At 37.8% G+C, this 19,098-nt stretch overlaps 1 protein-coding gene across 1 annotated transcript in view; it reads right to left on the bottom strand.

Moving 5' to 3' along the window:
* Positions 1–18,464, bottom strand: part of LOC126379965 (peroxidasin) — a 48,641-nt gene extending 30,177 nt beyond the window's left edge. Inside the window, exon 1 of the mRNA XM_050029007.1 lies at positions 18,176–18,464. Within this exon, the coding sequence (XP_049884964.1) occupies positions 18,176–18,339 (164 nt within the window). The 5' untranslated portion in view covers positions 18,340–18,464. The remainder of the gene's footprint in view (positions 1–18,175) is intronic.
* Positions 18,465–19,098: the final 634 nt, after the last annotated feature.

The raw sequence follows: 19,098 nt of genomic DNA, 5'->3' as shown, positions 1-19,098 counted from the left end.
CGATGTACTTACTTTACTAACAATATTTCAAACTGATGAAATGATGAGGAATTATATCTTTTAATTTATTTAGTTAAAAAATGTATAAGTTTAAAAACTTAAACCCGACTACGGAAAATCACGGTCTAAAAAGTATGAAACAAGAAAATAGAAAATATTTAAGTATATATTTCTCTGAAACTCTTCCGAATAGTGATGCTTAGAAAATAACCGTGGTCGTATGCCGTGGTAAGCAAGCTTTAGAATAGATTGGCATTTTTTTTGTCGTCCTCACTTTATGCCTTCTATTAACACCTCATTTGTTAAATACTGACAGGTGGTTTAGAAGTTAGGTTGGAACAAACGTGCATACATACATAGCGCGAACACATAACCCTCCTTTTTGCATCGCCGCAGTCGGGTACTTAATAAGATTTTATTCGAATGTAGGTTGTCTAAATAACACGAAACGTACTGTCTATTATTGTCACAGATTTATGTTACAAATTGTGTGGGATGTTTTGTGACAAATATTTACAACCGAATAAATATAAATGCACCTACGTTTTATTTGTGCCTTTACGACATAGAAAACAAAGGTAGAGGTAAGTCTTGACTTGGTCTAATTAGTGAGTAGTTCTGATAAAATATATTTGTCCAATAGGGTGTTGTATAAAAATCACAATAGTATATGGTTACTCTATAAAACACACATTGTAATAGAATATCATTTTTTGGTGAACCACTGTGACAGGCTTCTCTACCTGCTAACGACAGCAGTCAGCCATAACTGATAACTGAACATTTAGTTAATAAGTGCTGAACCATTGTTGTGTACCACGGAATAGAAGAAAGTGGTTGGAAGGGCCAAGTGAGTGCGGAACGCGCGCCTTACAAGTATGAGCAAATAATTCATACTGCAACTTTGCGCTCCACTTGTCCGCATACTTTACAACGCACGGAGCTTCGCGATAGTATATTAAAGAGTTGTCTTGTGCATTACAACCTGTAGGGCCAAAAATCAAATATCGACTATCATGTAAGGAGATTCTTCCTTACCATACAAATGTTTTTTCCCGCTAACTCCCGTTCCCGTGGGAATTTTGCAATATCCTGTTGCAACTAAGCTTTAAGTTTACTAGCCTGCATGCCAAATTTCAAGCGTCTACCTTAAGCGGTTTAGATTTTTCATACAAAAGGATTTTCCCGCTAATTCCCGTTCCCGTGCGAATTTCGGGAATTCCTTTCTTAGTGCACCTCTACGATACCTAAGCTACGTCCCTTCCAAATTTTAAGTGCCTACGTTTAGTCGTTTAGGCTGTGTGTTGATATGACAGTAAGTCAGTTTGTCCTTTCATATTATTTAGATTAGATTTTTTCATACAAATGTTTTTTCCTGCTAACTCCCGTTCCCGTGGGAATTTTGCAATATCCTGTTGCAACTAAGCTTTAAGTTTACTAAGGTACCTGCATGCCAAATTTCAATCGTCTAACTTAAGCGGTTTAGATTTTTCATACAAAAGGATTTTCCCGCTAATTCCCGTTCCCGTGCGAATTTCGGGAATTCCTTTCTTAGTGCACCTCTACGATACCTAAGCTATGTCCCTTCCAAATTTTAAGTGCCTACGTTTAGCCGTTTAGGCTGTGCGTTGATATGTCAGTCAGTCAGTTTGTCCTTTTATATATTTAGATAATTGATAATATCATAGCACATAATTATCCAACCATCTAAGATACGAGCGAGATACCGCGTGATCGACGTCATGCGCCCTCTGAGTTCCTCCTGAATCCGCACAACCTCATCGCCCCATGTGCATGAAAATTCATGCAATCTGCACTCACAGCTAATGCTTCAAATCCCTCGTAACTCTCTCATAGTTTACATTACTTACTCTGACATTAATATCAGTATTTAACTTGTGAAGAAACTAAGTACTTAATAACTTGTATGACATTAGTATTATATTATTTAAGTTCGCAATTAATAGCTCCAGCCAAGTAGTTAGTGCTATTTGTGGCTAATCTACAATAAGTCATATAAAAAAAAAAAACAATTTATAGGTATTAGGTTATAATTAGATAGTCCTGATGATAACGTATGGTTGCCTCTGCAGTTAGACCACGACGTTGGTACAACTCTGTGGTAGTTGGGGAACCACAACACAAGACACTGTTAAAATACGTAAACTTAAGCATTAAATGCAAATTAAAACGTAGTAAATATTGTAAAACGCGCATGTACCGACTGCCTAGTTCAGTTGTTACAAAGCTTTGTTTGAATAAACTGAATACTTTGTCGTTACCGAGTTGACTTGTCGAGGTGGAAGCAGCAAATAAAAGATAAGTAAGAAGTATGTTTAAGGTCTTTCCCTTTTGTGTTGTCTAATTATTATTATAAATAATATTATAAATATTATTCTGACTTTAAAATAAAACTTACTAGTGTAGTGCGGAGCACTGACGCTGTAAGTGTACGTACCTAAGAAAATGATAGAGTGCATTTTCATTCAGTACCTAATAGAAAATAAAAATGTCTACGCACATGGATGGATGTGCGCTAATTTGAATCAATCGGTGATGCAGTGATTAACACTGCGGAGCTTAATCTACTTACTTTCATTAAATAGGTGCCTGTCTACGTTAATTATATCCATTTAATCCCCGCGGTTCACCGAATCGTACATGAACGCTGAGAATATTTTTGGTTTGTTTTCACGTGACTTATTGTTGATTTGCCGCAGACTCTCACCCGGTACAAAATTTGAGACAACAGGCCTGACGGTGCCTAGTTACGCGCGAACCTCGGCTCAGGGCGACGTCTGAGAGGAAGAATATTAAAAAAAAATAATCGACTCTAGTTGGTCGATAGCTGTAAGCACTGAATGAGAAAAATCGTCGATCAAATATTTTCGGTACTTACCTACCTATTGAAAACAGAGTAGACAATTCAAACTGTAAAACCGAACTTTCCGACCTTTTATTAAATTAAAATGTGAAAAAGCTTTTGATTTTATTAAAATGTTGAAAAATTTATAGAAATAGCGTTATTAACAAAAATTCAGTTACAACCCTAAAAAAATATAACTCTTTCGGGACATGACCATGAGGGACTTTCCATGCTACAATACAATATAGATGGCGCTGAATAGATTTTCTTTCATTTAACTTTCTAATTTAATGGATAATAGACACATGCATCTTTTATCTTTGTTTTTGGGTATTACACTACACCCAGGCACAATTACATCTTCCACCCTTATTATTCTGATCAAAATAAAGAGAAGCAATATAGGTAGCAACATAATTATATACATAATGTGATCCAAATATCAAGCAACAATTATTGTTATATATACTTCTGCTATTAAGTACGTTGAATTTTGGAATAATTATGTACCCGAGTAATTAGGAGGAGCTCGGTGGCGCAGCGGTAAAAGCGCTCGGTCTGCGATTGTTGAAGTTAAGCAACTTTCGCTAAGGCCGGTCATAGGATGGGTGACCAGAAAAAAAAAAGTTTTCATCTCGAGCTCCTCCGTGCTTCGGAAGGCACGTTAAGCCGTTGGTCCCGGCTGCATTAGCAGTCGTTAATAACCATCAATCCGCACTGGGCCCGCGTGATGGTTTAAGGCCCGATCTCCCTATCTATCCATAGGGAAGGCCCGTGCCCCAGCAGTGGGGACGTTAATGGGCTGATGATGATGTACCCGAGTAATAAGAAAATGAGAAAGTAATTATTTATTACGTTGAAGCTGTACAACTACAACATCATCTATATTGTTTTATATTGTAGCCTGGAAAGTCCCTCATTAACGAAAATATTTTCCATAAGTAAGTACCTACACTAGGTACTCAAGGGAAGATGTTTGATTTCCACGCTCGGGAATATTCCTACACGGAATACACTCACTCTGTGCGTCGCGTTGTATATAGCTTGTTTTTTTAAGTGTATTGTTAGAGATAATCAAAAATAACGGAAAATGACATAGTTGATGTATGCTGAGCGAGGTCCTTTTATTTCGGACGCGCCACCGCAGATGATCGGGCCGTCATCGTCAGTGCGTTGCATTATAATTTGTATGTCGTTTACATATCTCGGGACTATGGAGTCCCGGACTTTTGGAAGGCGTGTGTGGGGCCAAAGCCAACACGTAGAGGCCCCTTAAGACAATTTAATCTAAATATGATGTGACACCAACCGGCGATTATCCCTGTACCTATACACTATGGAAGTGCAAAGACAATTCCCGGTTCGTGCAGGACTATTGCAGATTATGGGAACAAAGGGAACTAGGCTATTGGGTTGGGGGTTAGTGGACAGAATACTGGTGCTATGGGGGACTATGGCGCCTGCTCGACCAATGTTGGTAACATCAATCATCATCATTGGCCTTATACGTCTGTTTCAGACGGTTTATGACGTCATTGCCTCGAAGAAATGCACTTTCTTCCTGTTGGTATCATGGATACAATATTATTATGATTTTGGTTTGTTTTTTTTTTGTTAATGATTTTTGGTTTTGGTTTTCTTTTTGTTTTGTTTTTCTTTTTTTCTGTGTATTGATTTCCGTGTGGTTTCTGTCCTGTGTTGAATGTAATGTACCTGTCCGTCTGTGTCTGTGGTGTCCGGAAGTAATAAATGTTTCTTTCTTTCTGTCTTTCATATCATTATACCTATATTATAACATCATGCAGTTAATTAAAATCTAATCAGCGATAAGGCCGTTTACCTTGCTTGATGCATTTCTTATGTGCGAAGGTCTAGTAACTCTATCAATATTCATCAATCTTCGTCGTCGCTATATTACCCGCTTTTAGAACTAGTACAAGTGTTTTCTGATGTCCCATATAGCACTACAGACGTGAATCCTACGTATCTACTACTAATAATAAGTATATGTATATTATTATTTTTTTTTTCATAATTTGTGAAAACATTAGTATGTCGAATACATATTTTTCTTTCTTTCTGATAATATTGGGCCGATGATAGCTATTGACACATTTCAATACCATAGTGAGAAGATGCTGCAACTACCTTGGGGATTTGGGTAGGTGTGGAGCAGAATCCAGGAAACGTTTAGAAGCTAATTTGATCCTGATTGTTGATGTTTAATTGCTAATACAATCTATCTACACTGGGCTTAAACACTTTCAATCTCTCGTTCTTTATTAAGACACGCCCACGACATAAACTTTGAGTCTAGTAATCAAAAGCATGATACCTTACAGCAAGAAAGGAAACTATAATATGAGGATGAAAAGTACCTAGCACAAAAACGGGAACACTATAAAATCGAAGTTTTAATACCCACTCGCTCCTAAATACACACCAAAACTTATCTTCCAGTGGTTATAGTAAGCTACCCTTATAAGATAAACATATATGCCATCAGATACTTTTCTGCAGACCTAAAAAAGAGGAACAATTCCGCCACTCACTGTAGTAATTACGAGTATCTCAAAAGGATTAGGCTTCCGACTTGAGCTTTTTCGTCATATTTCCAATTTAATATAAAACTTATAATAATTTGTAAATCAAAAAGTTCCTCTTAAAATACTCTACCCGCTGATGAAAATCGCATGAAAATCCGTTCAGTAGTTTTTGAGTCTGTCATCAACAGACACTTACACCTCCCATCCTCCCGTCCCGTATATTAAGATACACCCCTAATTATCTACATTATTAATTATAATAAAGAAGAAAAATATCGGGGTGTGTCACCCAGATAATTTGGTTAGAGCTAAGCGGGTATAAAGAAAAATGCAGCTTTATTTGATATTCCAGTACTAATGTGAATGATGTGGACCGCACGTTAGGTTAGGTTAGATTATTCATTGCCCATGTAGAATAATGTCTATCATGTTGGAAAGGAGTAGTGTAGTCTCTTAGCCGACCTCATTGCAAGACGCTCTTTACTCCAGATCAGTCAGAAAATTTAGAGAATGGTTCTTTTTCGCTATCTTGCCTAACGCGCGTTATTTTAAGATACTTAAATAAACTATTTATCAATAGCACGCACGGGTGAGTGTTATGAAGAGAAAATCCTTAAAATAGTTACCGTTTGTAGTGGTAGTAACATAACGCAAGTACGATTCTTGTTAAATTACCTAAATGTCTGATTCTGATTCTGATTCGGATTAAACTAGGCGAAATGTCAACTTGATAATATTGCAAGACCCGATTGATGGACCTATTAACAACCGATGTTGTGCCGAACATCTATTAATCATTATTGTCAAACGGCCATGTTGGCCTTGTTCCATGTTCTGCAGACATCTCATGTTCTAGGTACTAATCATCGTACCACCGGAAACTGCTGCAGTTGTCCTTGCAGCTCTATTTACAGAGGATCTTGACCTGACAGCCAACCCGTGGTGGTAAGCGAAAGATCTCGAATTTTAAAATAACGCCATAAAAATGTATAGGTCAGTGGTTTGACCACAATAACTGTGTTACCTATTAAAAATATCTTAATTAGGATGAAAGCAGGATAGAAGGATACTTACAGCAAGCAAACCCATGGGTAAAACAAAACCTATCCTATATGTACATATTTGAAATGCTCAAATTAAGCCCTTTCATTTGATTCCCAACATGATACACTTGGACAAAAATGCATGTGCATACAAATATACATACATACAGGTCAAACACATAACCCTCCTTTTTGCTTCGCCGCAGTCGGGTGAAAAGGTTGGGATCGACGAATTGAATACACATTATGCAGTCACAAATTCCAGTACGAGTATTAAGTTTCTACGGACAGACACTCTCCTGGTGGCCGCTCGGTAACAATAGCGCAGACTAATGTGATAATTTGATGAATAATAATTTAATTACAAACTGTACTGATGAGCATAACTTGTTAGATACCACCTTTGGAAATTAAGTTATTTTACTATTAACTTATACACTGAAATGTTATTTTAAGATAAAATTATCGAGCCGGCAAAGGTCCCGGACGTAGTTCATGTAACGATTATTCACTGACATAGGTAAGTAGTAAGCGGGACCAACAGCTTAACGTGCCTTCCGAAACACGGATCATCTTACTTTCGGACAATCAGGCGATCAGTCTGTAATGTCCTAACCAAACTAGGGATCACAAACTGATTTTTGTGATATCGTCGTTGCCAATTTAAAGCGCACCAAATGTCTTTTTTGTCAGGATTGAATAGTATTTTGCTCCTAAAACATTCAGTACAAACTCTTAGGTAAGTACGTAAATATCAATCATCTTTTAATATTTTTAACACAGTCATACAAAAAAAAATCAAAAATTTCTGTAAAATTAACCCGATTGCAAGAAAGACTGTACGCATTGCGATAATAGATTTTATATTGGCAACGACGATATGTCCCCACCGGAATTCGACCCCAGGGCCTCTGGATCGTGAGCCCAACGTTGACCGTTGACTAATACTATACGTTGACTAACTAATACTTATAATAGTTAGTGAGACAACAACTAATATGGTTTAGTTATTATATTAGTATATCTGAATTAAAAGTTACGTCTGAAGCCTTAGCTAAAATCCGTGGCTGCGCAGATAATAACAAGATTTCAGATATATAACCCAATCCAAATTTAAGTATGTTTTCAATGCACATTGACGCACCTAGTTTAGTTAATGAAGGTTGGACGGCGCATGAGTACCTGCGTCCTATTTATTCGACATTCTCGGTACCCTATAAAGACATTATACAGCGGCGATCTGGTTTTGTATCCAGTCTCTGCTCAATCAGCCGTAAACTGTCTGTTGTAATACTGCGCAATATTATGATAAGGATCGAATACCTGACGTCAGGATAGCCTGTGTATAAGACGTACCATTTAGCACTCAAAGCTTTAACATTACATTCATTGTCTTTGTACTTTTCAGCACAAAATCCGTACAGTCTTTCTTACATAGGCGGTCCTGAAGTTGACCCTACACTACTCCTGATACCTGGAACTGGTGTTAACAACCAACCATCCATAACAATCAGGTTATATCATCGGTCTACGTAGAGCATATTTAAAATGCGGAACATAATGAAGCGTGAACTAAAGCTGACAGCGGGACTGGTCCCAAGTTCCTCGCTACAGTTTCCATACTTACCTACTCAAATTATTCAATTCTTGTTTTCAACACCATTAAGTTTTGAGGCAACCCCAGGAAGCAAGGTTATTGCTTGAAAACAGTTATCTTATCACACTATAGGTACCTACTGCCACTACGGAACGGTTCATACAATAGGGTGCCCACTAAATTAATTTGTGACCGTGTCTTAGGTACACCTAGACACTGGAGCTGTGGTACCTAGCGTTGCCTATTCACTCCAACCTCAAGCTTGATTGATTCACGAAATACCTAAATATACTGCATCTTCGCTAACATATTCACTTGCCATCAGGTGAGATAGTATCAAACATGAACCTAAATAGTTACTTATTATAAAATAGTGCAATTATGATATGGGTGCTTTTATGAGTTGATAGTTCATTTCAGAACTTCACTTGAATAATGATTAGGATTAAGCTATATTGAGGATTGTAACAATGTTCTCGTTGAAACATGTTTACTTTCGTTTACTAAGAAGCTTTACGTCTGTAATCGAGCGGCTAGAAAGTATAAAGTCCGTATTTTAAGGTACTCCCTCACCGTGAACATTTGCTTGCAATGTAGTGTTAGAGATCCGAGCATTACATCGGTGAGTGAGGAGAACCCCTAATAAGCAGCTATGCAGTATTGTAACGTAATGCTCAAAATCGAATCATATTCAAATTCAACTAAAGACAAATATATAATTTGTTTGTGCAATACCAGTACCGAGGTTTGAACCGGCGGCGCTCCCCTTTTGAGAGGCGAGCCGGTGAACCAAGGCAAATGTGAAAAATGTGTCCACATAAGTGTTATTTTCTGTTAAATACCTATTTTTATAATATAAGTAAAGTATGGGCCAGTGTAACGTAAAATAAATGCTTTATTATGTATAGTTATTATCTGCAGGATAATAGGTAATCATATCATTTAATTACTGCGTCTGCGAAACGTTATGGCTGAGGAGAAGACGGTGCACCGGTTATTAGGAATTCAATTAAAATCGGTATGTACTACATAAATACATACGACCACAATTCATCATTAATGAGCTAAAATACAACACAACACTATAATTTAAATTAAGTAGGTAATTTACTCTCCGGGGTAGCTTTATTTTCTTCCCGGGAGTTATATCGTTTGTTTATTGAGCTTAAAAGGCATATCAAAGGAGATACTTGTAAAGTTGAAATAAATCACGAGTGGACATTGTGAGTAAGTATAAGAGTAAGTATGCCTAATGATAAATTAATCCGTGACAGCCTTGTTCGGAGAACGCGAGACTTACTTACATCGTCAGGCGTTCGAATCCCGGCATGGGCTCTAAACCACTGAATTCGACTTTACTTAGTTTTAATTAAACAACATAACTATATACATACATAACATATACATAAACAGCCTATATAATGTCCCACTGCTAGGCACAGGCCTCCCCTAGATCATCCGGATGGGGTATGGAGCATACTCCACCACGCTGCTCCAATGCGAGTTGGTGGAGGTGTTTTTACGGCTAATAGCCGGGACCAACGGCTTAACGTGCCCTCCGAAGCACGGGATCGGACGGGATACTTTTTCGGACAATCAGGTGATTCAAGCCTGAAAAGTCCTTACCAAACAAAGGACAGTCTGACAAAGTGATTTCGACAATGTCCCGTCGGGAATCGAACCCGGACCTCCAGATCGTGAGCCTTACGTTCTAACCACTAAGTAGACCACGGAGGCTGTTCTTGGAATTATATATGTCGTGCCCAGATCATAGAATTGATCATTCCATGATGTGCTCCATCATTTCATGAAATGGTCACATTTCATGAAATAGAATATCATTCGTTGGCCACATCATGATGTAGTTTGGCCAGATCAATGAACACAAAACGTTTAACGATATGAGCAACTAAATGCATAATTACTTCATGATATGGCCAAACGTTGGCAAACATATCGTAAAATTAGTAACATTATCCACCGATAGTGGCGCTGGTGTCGATTATATTTAAAACTTGCTTGATATTATAATCGATGAATCAATGTAATTGTACCAGTAATAGACGCAGTGTAATGTAATAAAATTTTCATATCGAATAGGTACATAATTTTGAACCTAAGAAATTAATCGACTATTATTAATTGAGATCCAAATATCAATTAACAATTATTTTTATGTAATGTTTTGCCATCACATTACATTTTTGAATACCTAATTATGGACCCGAGTAAAGAGAAAATAGGTAATTATCACGTTAAATCTGGACAGTGTCATCTATATTATCAATCACATTAATATTAACAGCCTAATCCTACAAATGTACGATAATGTGTATGTGTGTGTGTGTGTGATAATGTGTACCTATGTATGTACGATATTCACTCCAAATCTAGATTTGTTCTAAATATTCGAGAAGAACCAACTCTAACAAAAGTCAAAGAATATGCATTTTGTACTGATTTGAAGTTTCCAATACTCAATGAGAGACTTTGCAATCGGCGTTCCCCAAAAACACGATAGATGGCGTTTTTAAGTTTTTTCTTCATTAAACTTCTAATTTCATGGATAACAGACACTATGCGTCTTTTATCTTTGTTTTTGGCTATAAATGATGACCCATTTCATTACAACTTCAAGCATGTGATCCGAATATCAAGCAACAATTAAGTACTTAGTTTTTATATGCTTCTGCCATTACATTACATTTTTGAATAATTATGTTCCCCAGCAATGAGAAAATAGATAATTATCATGTTAAAAGTGAGCGCAACTCAAGGCCACCTATCGTGTGTTTGGGGAACGTCGATTGGAAAATCGCTCGTTGTATTGAAAAAAAACAGCGATAGTTCGATACTATCGTCACACATGCCTACTATCGATAGTATTGCAAGAGTAATCCATATTATCTAAGCGGCTCGGACGCAAGCCTCGTCGGTAAAGCCTGTCTACGTAGCACGGTCAGCTCCATGCTCAAGTGCGCGACCCCGATACCGACCCCGCCCGTGTGGTCGACGATTTCCCTCATTCAGCGCTTATCGCTATCAACCCACTAGGGTCGATTAATTCTTTCAATTATTTTTCCTCTCAGACGAGCCGAGGTTCGCGCCCAACTGGGCACCCTCAGGCCTGTTGTCTTAAACGTTGTATCGGGTGATTTGTCCGGCCAAGTAGTTAATGCCATCTGCGGCAAATCTACAATAAGACACGTCAAAAAAAAAGCTCAAGTACGAATTCATTAAGTTAACTATTCGACGACACCCGCTAGAGCTGTATAGATCTTTTTCTTCTATCGTGTGGGTTGTGAGATGGATTACCAGTCCTATCAACCGTGGTGTCAGGGTTATTATTGAGCCGCCAAAGGCCCCTGACATGGCTGAAGTACTAACTTATATCAGTATGTAGTGACCGGGACCCACGTCTTAACGTTGCTTCCGAAGCACGAATCATCTTTCTTTCGGATAATCAGGTGATCAGCCTGTAACCAAACTAGAGATCACAAAGTGACTTTCGTGATGTGTCCCCATCGGCATTTGAACCCGGGACCTCCGGATCGTGAGCCCAACGCTCTAACTATTGGACCACAGAGGCCGTTAGCCTTATAGGTGAAGACGTCTAATAAAATAACAAACCCGGACAAAACCGAGGGAGGTAATAATTATAATACATTTACTAGCTATACTTATAGGTAAGTATAAGTGTATTAAACATAGGTAGTATAAACAAGACAATAAGTACTTAGGTACTACATAAAACTTTTGAATTCCCATAATTATTAACATATCTGTCAACAATAAAAATAGTTCACACAGGGGTATAATAATGCTTTAGAATTCCATGATTGGAGCTACTCCAAAATTTAAGAAATATTGTTTAAGTAGTTAGAGAGTTATTAAGTAACAAAGTGGAAGTAATATAATAAAAAACTAGCATCAAGAAATTATAAAATATAAAGGTGGGTGTGCGTGTAACAGGGTGTATGAGGTTGTCAGATGGTGTGTGGGTGTATTAGATACACATCTAAAACACTTCAATGTCTAAAAACTGAAAAATTTAGAACCCGAACCAGAATTAGCAGAAGTCGTGAAGAAGCAGAGGTTGTAGCGCTTTTCATTTATGTACCGAAAGTTAAAAGTAATTTAGTAAAATGCACTAAGGCCGGGTTTCCAAGAGCGGAGATGTGCGGATTTGACCAATCACAGCGTTCGAGAGAGCGAACAACGAAGACGCTCTGTCACTCTCTCCCTCACAGTGATTGGTCGATTCCTGCACATCTCCGTTCATCTCCGCACAGCTCCGCGTCAATGGGAACGCAGCCTAACAGCAGCACACGAAGAAGAAATTCACTTTCTAGTCCATTTACCGGCTCGCGCCCAAATTCAAGCGAATTCAACAGAATTAGGTTGAATTTGGGCGCAAACCAATTAGAAACCGCATCAATTTTCTGTGCATACAAACTAAAACATTTCAAACATCGCCAAAATTTTTCAGATGCCGACTGTGTGTGCCGTGAGCTTAAATATCCTTTAATATACAGCAACAGGTCATAAATCCGAAGGTATATAATATATGCATGTCAAATTTCAAGCATCTAACTTATTCTTAAAATCCGATCCGGTCAGCTCACTCACGTAGATTGTTAATCTGTGAGGATTTTCAGCTTCTCTACTATATAAAATATAAATAAACAACCTATATACGTCCCACAACTGGGCAGAGGACTCCCCTTAATTAATCGGAGGGGGTGTAGAACATCCACGCCCGCAGTGGAGTTGCGACTTGAAATGCTGTGCGGGTTGCAGAGTGAGTTAAAATATTACGAAGTGAAAATTCTATGCCTTTGTGAGTGATTTTTTTGCATTGTGGCCATAATCCTATAATTTTGGATTTTATACAGACAATCGTGCCACGTGGCTATCAGGTGAAAGAGTCGCCAAACAGCTGCATAAAAAACTAATGGTTGCGCCGGCAACTTTGTTACACAACCTAGCTGATACCTGGTGAAGGTGAGGTATCCTTTATACAACTGCATATATTTTGTTGGTGCCGTCGCCACGGTGTTCTAGTGAGACAGGGCCCAGTTTTGTGTCTATGTACTAGGCGCTTCATTTTGATTCCCGATGTCCATCAATTTCCTGCTTAGTTTTGACCATATGCTACTATTTATATACGTTTATTTGACGTTTATTTATTTACATTTTTTTATTACATTTATTTATAAGATACTAGCTTTTGCCCGCGACTCCGTCCGCGTGGCGTGTTATAAAAGAAAGATCTTTGTGTGTGTGGGAGAAAGGTTAAAAAATGCTTAATTTTATTATTTTTAAATGAGGTTACAGTATAAGTAGCTCAGTTAAATAATGAATTGTTATTAATTTCTAGATTATTAGTTTATGATTTGGTTTGATATTTTAGGAAAATGCGATCAGTTTCGAAAATTTAAACAAAATTTAAAAATTACAACAGAAATACGCCGTGAAACGTCCGCCTGGAAAATTCAACAGAAAACTACCTACGAAAGATTTGAACCATCCAAGAATAGTGAAAAGTTCGCCCGCAAAATTCAATATTTGACACGACCATCAACGACGTCTGCCCTCACGCGTCTGCCGCGTTCCGGTTGCTCACTCGGGTATCTGCCCCCCTCCGCGTCTCGCCACCGCTGTCGCCACCCCACAAACGCCGCCGCGGCCGCGACGTTTCTTGGTTGCCACTACCGCGAGCTATAAATTTCAAGCCTCTAACTTGCTTCCCGTTCCCAGGGAAATTTTTAACTTTGCATTCTCTAAGGTATATAATATATGCATGTCAAATTTCAAGCATCTAACTTATGCAGTTTAGATTTTTTCATACAATTTTTTTTACCCGCCAATTCCCATTTTTCAAAATACAGCCATAAAACTAAAATTTATATTTACTAAGGTGTGCATGCATGCTTTTATTCGTAGCATGCATGCTAGATTGAAAACATCTATCTTACGCGGTTTAGATTTTATCATACAAATGTTTTTTCCCGCTAACTCCCGTTCCCGTGGGAATTTTGCAATATCCAGTTGCAACTAAGCTTTAAGTTAACTATGGTACAGCGGTTTAAGCGGTGTATGGTGGTAAGCGGTTTAGAATTTTTATACAAAAGGGTTTTCCCGCTAATTCCTGTTCCCGTGGGAATTTCGAGAATTCCTTTCTTAGTGCACCTCTACGGTACCTAAGCTACGTCCCTTCCTAATTTCAAGTGCCTACGTTTAGCCGTTTAGGCTGTGCGTTGATATGTCAGTCATTCAGTCAGTCAGTTTCTCCTTTTATATATTTAGAAGATATTTCCGTCATAAATGATTTCTATGTAACTTTAACCATTAAGGCAACTCACGCGACAGAAGCTTAAAAAATGGAGTAACTTCTCCCGTTTTCCCAAAATTGCCCTTCACTACTCTGCTCCTATTGATTGTAGCGTGATGAAAAGTATACTATAACCTGCCCAGGAGTATGAAGAATAATTGTACCAAGTTTCATTAAAATCCGTCCAGTAGTTTTTGTTTCTAGAAGGAACATACAGACAGACAGACAGACAGACAGACAGACAGACAGACAAAAATTTTACCGATTGCATTTTTGGCATCAGTATCGATCACTAATCACCCCCTGATAGTTATTTTGAAAATATATTTAATGTACAGAATTGACCTCTCTACAGATTTATTTTAAGTATAGATTACAAATTAAAAGATAAAATTATAATTCCTAACGTATCTTACAAATAAGGTGTCTGATTGACAGTAGGTACCTTACTTGTAATATTAGAGATGCGAAAATATAGGTATCTGTCTGTTGAGAAGTTTCTTGCGCCGCTTCTTCTATTCAACCATAACACGTTACGAAGTAGTACTAGATTCTTAATGCTTATAAAATAGAATCTTTACTTTCAATAAGATACTTAAGTACTTAGTTTGAAACTCTGAGAATAACATAGCATAACTACTTACTTAGTAGTTTTTAAACGGAATCCACACAGAGGGAGTCGCGTGAATTGAATTAAAAGAAAAAGTATTTTATTTCTCAGAACACAAACTAAGTACTTTCGTTAACAGAAACTTTGCTCTAAGTTGTTTCCATTCAGTCGCACTTGAACTTGTGAAGTGTGAGGTGGTTGCCTCACGACTAACAGATAAAATGAAGATGTTCGTGCAGAACTTGCAATGTTTCCACTAGTATTACAGGTGCTATTAGAAGAGTTAAAATATTGTAACAAACAACATAGAGCGCGTTCATCAGCTTCCTTTTAGGGAATGTCGTAAAAACCGACAGAGGAATTGTGTCGTTTCCAACTTGATGGAACATGGAGCGGCTGATACCATACGGTTCATCAGATCCATCTCAGGACTTCATGTTTCAAATAGCTTCAAATTGTATTCTGCTTAAGTATTTGTGGCTCTATCCACCCCACTAAGAACTGGGGGCGTTTACGTATGTATAATATTGTATCCACTCTGTATTTTTTTTTAGCTAAGCTCTTCTTGGTCCGGAAACTTGTTAGGCCCTCTGATAACATGTACTCGAACGATAACTTTTTAATCGCTCAATAGGCTAGTTTCCAACTAGTCTAATCAGTTACTTTTTACTAAACGTCAAAACACAAAATTACGTTGGAATTTGTATGAAGTAGCACAGTGTGACGTCATAGTAAAACGTGACAAAATGTAGGACTTACTATTACGTTTTTCTTGATTAAAATTCATAAATAAGTTAAATAGAAAAAAGAAAATGTTTTTCGTTAGTTCTAGATCTGTCTTTATTTAGTAATCAGAATTTCATAATTTATCTTGAACCTAGTACAAGACCCAATTGTTACTAGGGTTAGTGGTAGGACAAATCCCTACAAGTAAAGTGGCAATGGCATCAATTCATAATCTCTTTTAATTTTATAAGGCTAACCATAATAATTATTCCGTATTCTATGCCACAAGTAGCATTAATACCTAATACAAGTGTTAGGTACTTATACTTAATAATGATGTCATACGTAAAGTAACATAATGAAGATAACGATGTAGGATAGTAACATTATTGTAAGTACATCAATGGATGTAGGTAATAAATAAACTTTTTCAGATACTGGAACTTAATATTCTACCCAAAATTCACAAATTGATGTATCTCAGTTTCTGAAGAGAGGAATCATCCTGCACTATGCATTTCAATAAGGTCTAAGTCGACACAAAAGTTCATATTTCAAAGTGCTTAATGATATTATTTGTATTGCGAGTCTTTTCAGCTGGAAGAAATCTCAGCTTACCTTATAATCTTTGTTATGTAAAGGTGTCATTGTACTCGTACCTATCTAAAATCTAAAATAAAAGTGGTGGAAATAACATTTTTCAACGAGACCTATTCTATAATTCGCCAGTTTGTTATGATTGTAATTTTATCGCAAAGGTATTTAAGGCTTTTTAAAAAAAAAACGGTGGCAAATACAGAGATTCGTCAGTTGGTGAACTAGGGACATACAGAGTTAGATTCGCGTATTTAATGAATAAGTATAATATTATTGTTAGTACTGGTTACTTGATAACTACCACAAGTGATAAAGTGTCACATGACATAGTGTAGGTGTGTTCAGCATGACACGTATTGCTCTAAAAGTATTTCGGGCAAGTCCTTCACTACGAAGTGCAAACAAAGTTTGTAAGCAAATTGTGTTTTGCGGCACCAAGTCTGTTGTTGTAAGTCTTTCCATAGTATATTATACTTATGTCGTAACAATGTATTTTATACTTATATACCTTCCTATTAATATTGTAGTTAGGATTTTTAAATATAAGTACTATTTTCATTCTTAAACGATCAAGAGGAAGGTACTCTAGGTATATTGTCGTTTTCCTGCTCGGATAAACAATTTTATTGCTTGTTTGTATTCTTTTTATGGAAGTACCTAAAAAGAGGGAGGCCTGGCTTGTATTCTGGCCTGGCTTTTAAGGGGAGACCTATGCCCAGCAGTGGGACATATATAGGCTGTTTATGTTATGTTATGTAGAAGTACCTAATTTATTTGGACAAAACTTTCAAGTATTTTAGCCCAGCTTATCACATACATCATCACATATCATGTTGATGATGCTTATCATCAGTGCTCAAATGATTGGAAGGGTGGGTTGTGGGTTCCGACTAAATAGAGCTGTCCGTGCTGCTGCTCCGTGTTTATATTTCATAAAACTCTCAAATAAACGATCTAATTCCACAAGTGTTACTTTCAATAAGAGCATTGTACCTATGTGATGATATAAAACAATCATGCCCTCAAAAAAGCTTTGTTGGTTTATATGTTCATATTCTTCTTTGTGTAGACTTGTTGGAATATGTAAATTACAAATACTTCACAGTTAGGTACACATTCCTTCCCTTCTGTGATTTTGATTTCGTATCCTTCTTTCTTACGGGATAACAGATGATAATTACTTACTTAAGTACTTACCTATAATATCTATCTATATTTCGGCTCTTGGCAAGTTTATTTAAATATAAGAGTATGAAAGAATTTTATACAAAATTACTCATTAACATAAGAATGAATAGTAAGTCAAATGTTTGGTAGTGAGCGAAGATTGTTTGGCACAGCCGGTTGGGCCCGCGGCGCCGCGCCCTCGCCGCTGTGGGCCCGCCACGGCCGCCGCGACCGAATTAACAAAGCTCCGCTAATACACACATTAACTCCATCATGCAAAAATATACTCTGATCTCAGTTCCGAGCGCACGTGTTAACCATTTTGAATCAATTTTTAGCGGCAGTTTGATTTATTCTATCAATTTTGTAAAATTAGCCGGCAATCCACAGAAACTGTGGCAAACATTCTAAACTAGCCGGGCCGCCCGCTTCACTTCGCTTATGCATAAATATTATGTTATAGGTATAAACTTTGACTCTCAGTTGAACGGGATAAACGCGCTGTAATAAAAGAACAAAACAACAAAACCAGATGCTTTCGCAACAATACGGGTAACTTTTCGCGATCGCCAGCTCGCCACGGCCCTCTTGAATCTCGCTTTTATTATACTGCCACGCTATAAACTAGCTATAAATAGCACGGGAATACAACAATACAACTTTTAAATTATTTATAAAGTTATACTCACAGCGTAAGAGTGTCCGTCGGCGTTTTCGGGATCGTGATAAGTTCTTGGTGAAGGCACCGTACCGAATTGCCGATACATTGGCATTTGGCGGGGCAAGTTTCAGAGAAAACTACATTAATAAAGTTTAAAAGTAAAAAAAACTTCAGAAAAAGAAGGGGCCCCATGATGGGGCTTATCTGTAGTAGTGCGGTTCTTGATGGAAAAAGTTTTAATTTAGTAAAGAGGAAGTTAAAGGATGCGTTAGGGTCGCGCGTTTCGCTGCAGTTCCGGAAATGTCTGCAAGCGGAGGACTGCGAGCGCCGACTGAGCCGGAGCGCGTGCCGCGGCGGGGCCCTAGTGTGCGCGGAGAGCGGGCACCGCCGCCGCCGCCGCCGGGCGCTCCTGCCCGCGCAGCCACACGCACGCCCACTATCCAGCCGTCAACCAAGCTCAATCTGTCTACCGTTTGCAATATACTTAACCACTTCCCAGATTTACTTTTCTTATGACTGTAAGAATGCCATTGTATGTCTCACTTGCCACGTCGGTCAACTGGAAGAAATCTCTATCATAAATAAAAAGCTTAGGTACCTAAGCTTAGCTTATATTAGTTAATCTTCTGTTTTTGTCTATTATAGTGTGTCCAAAAATATATAAAATAAATATGCTGCTTTTTGGCACAAAATAACAAGTCATTAGATTGTGGGTAATAGTAAACTAATATTAATAACATAACTTTTTAATAATATATTTATAATAAATTGCCTAAGTACCTATACTTATACGTCCCACTGCTGGGCACAGGCCTTCACAGTCATATTCCACCACGCTGCTCAACTGCGGGTTGCTAGAAGTATTTGGGCTAGTAGCCTGGGACTAACGGCTTAACGTGGCTTCTGAAGCACGGAAACATCTTACTTTTTCCGCCAATCAGGTGATCCAGC

The sequence above is a fragment of the Pectinophora gossypiella genome, chromosome Z, assembly GCF_024362695.1.
Source record: "Pectinophora gossypiella chromosome Z, ilPecGoss1.1, whole genome shotgun sequence".
NCBI lineage: Eukaryota > Metazoa > Arthropoda > Insecta > Lepidoptera > Gelechiidae > Pectinophora > Pectinophora gossypiella.
Note: the sequence above shows the minus strand (reverse complement) of the source record. Positions and strands in the feature narration are given on the sequence as shown.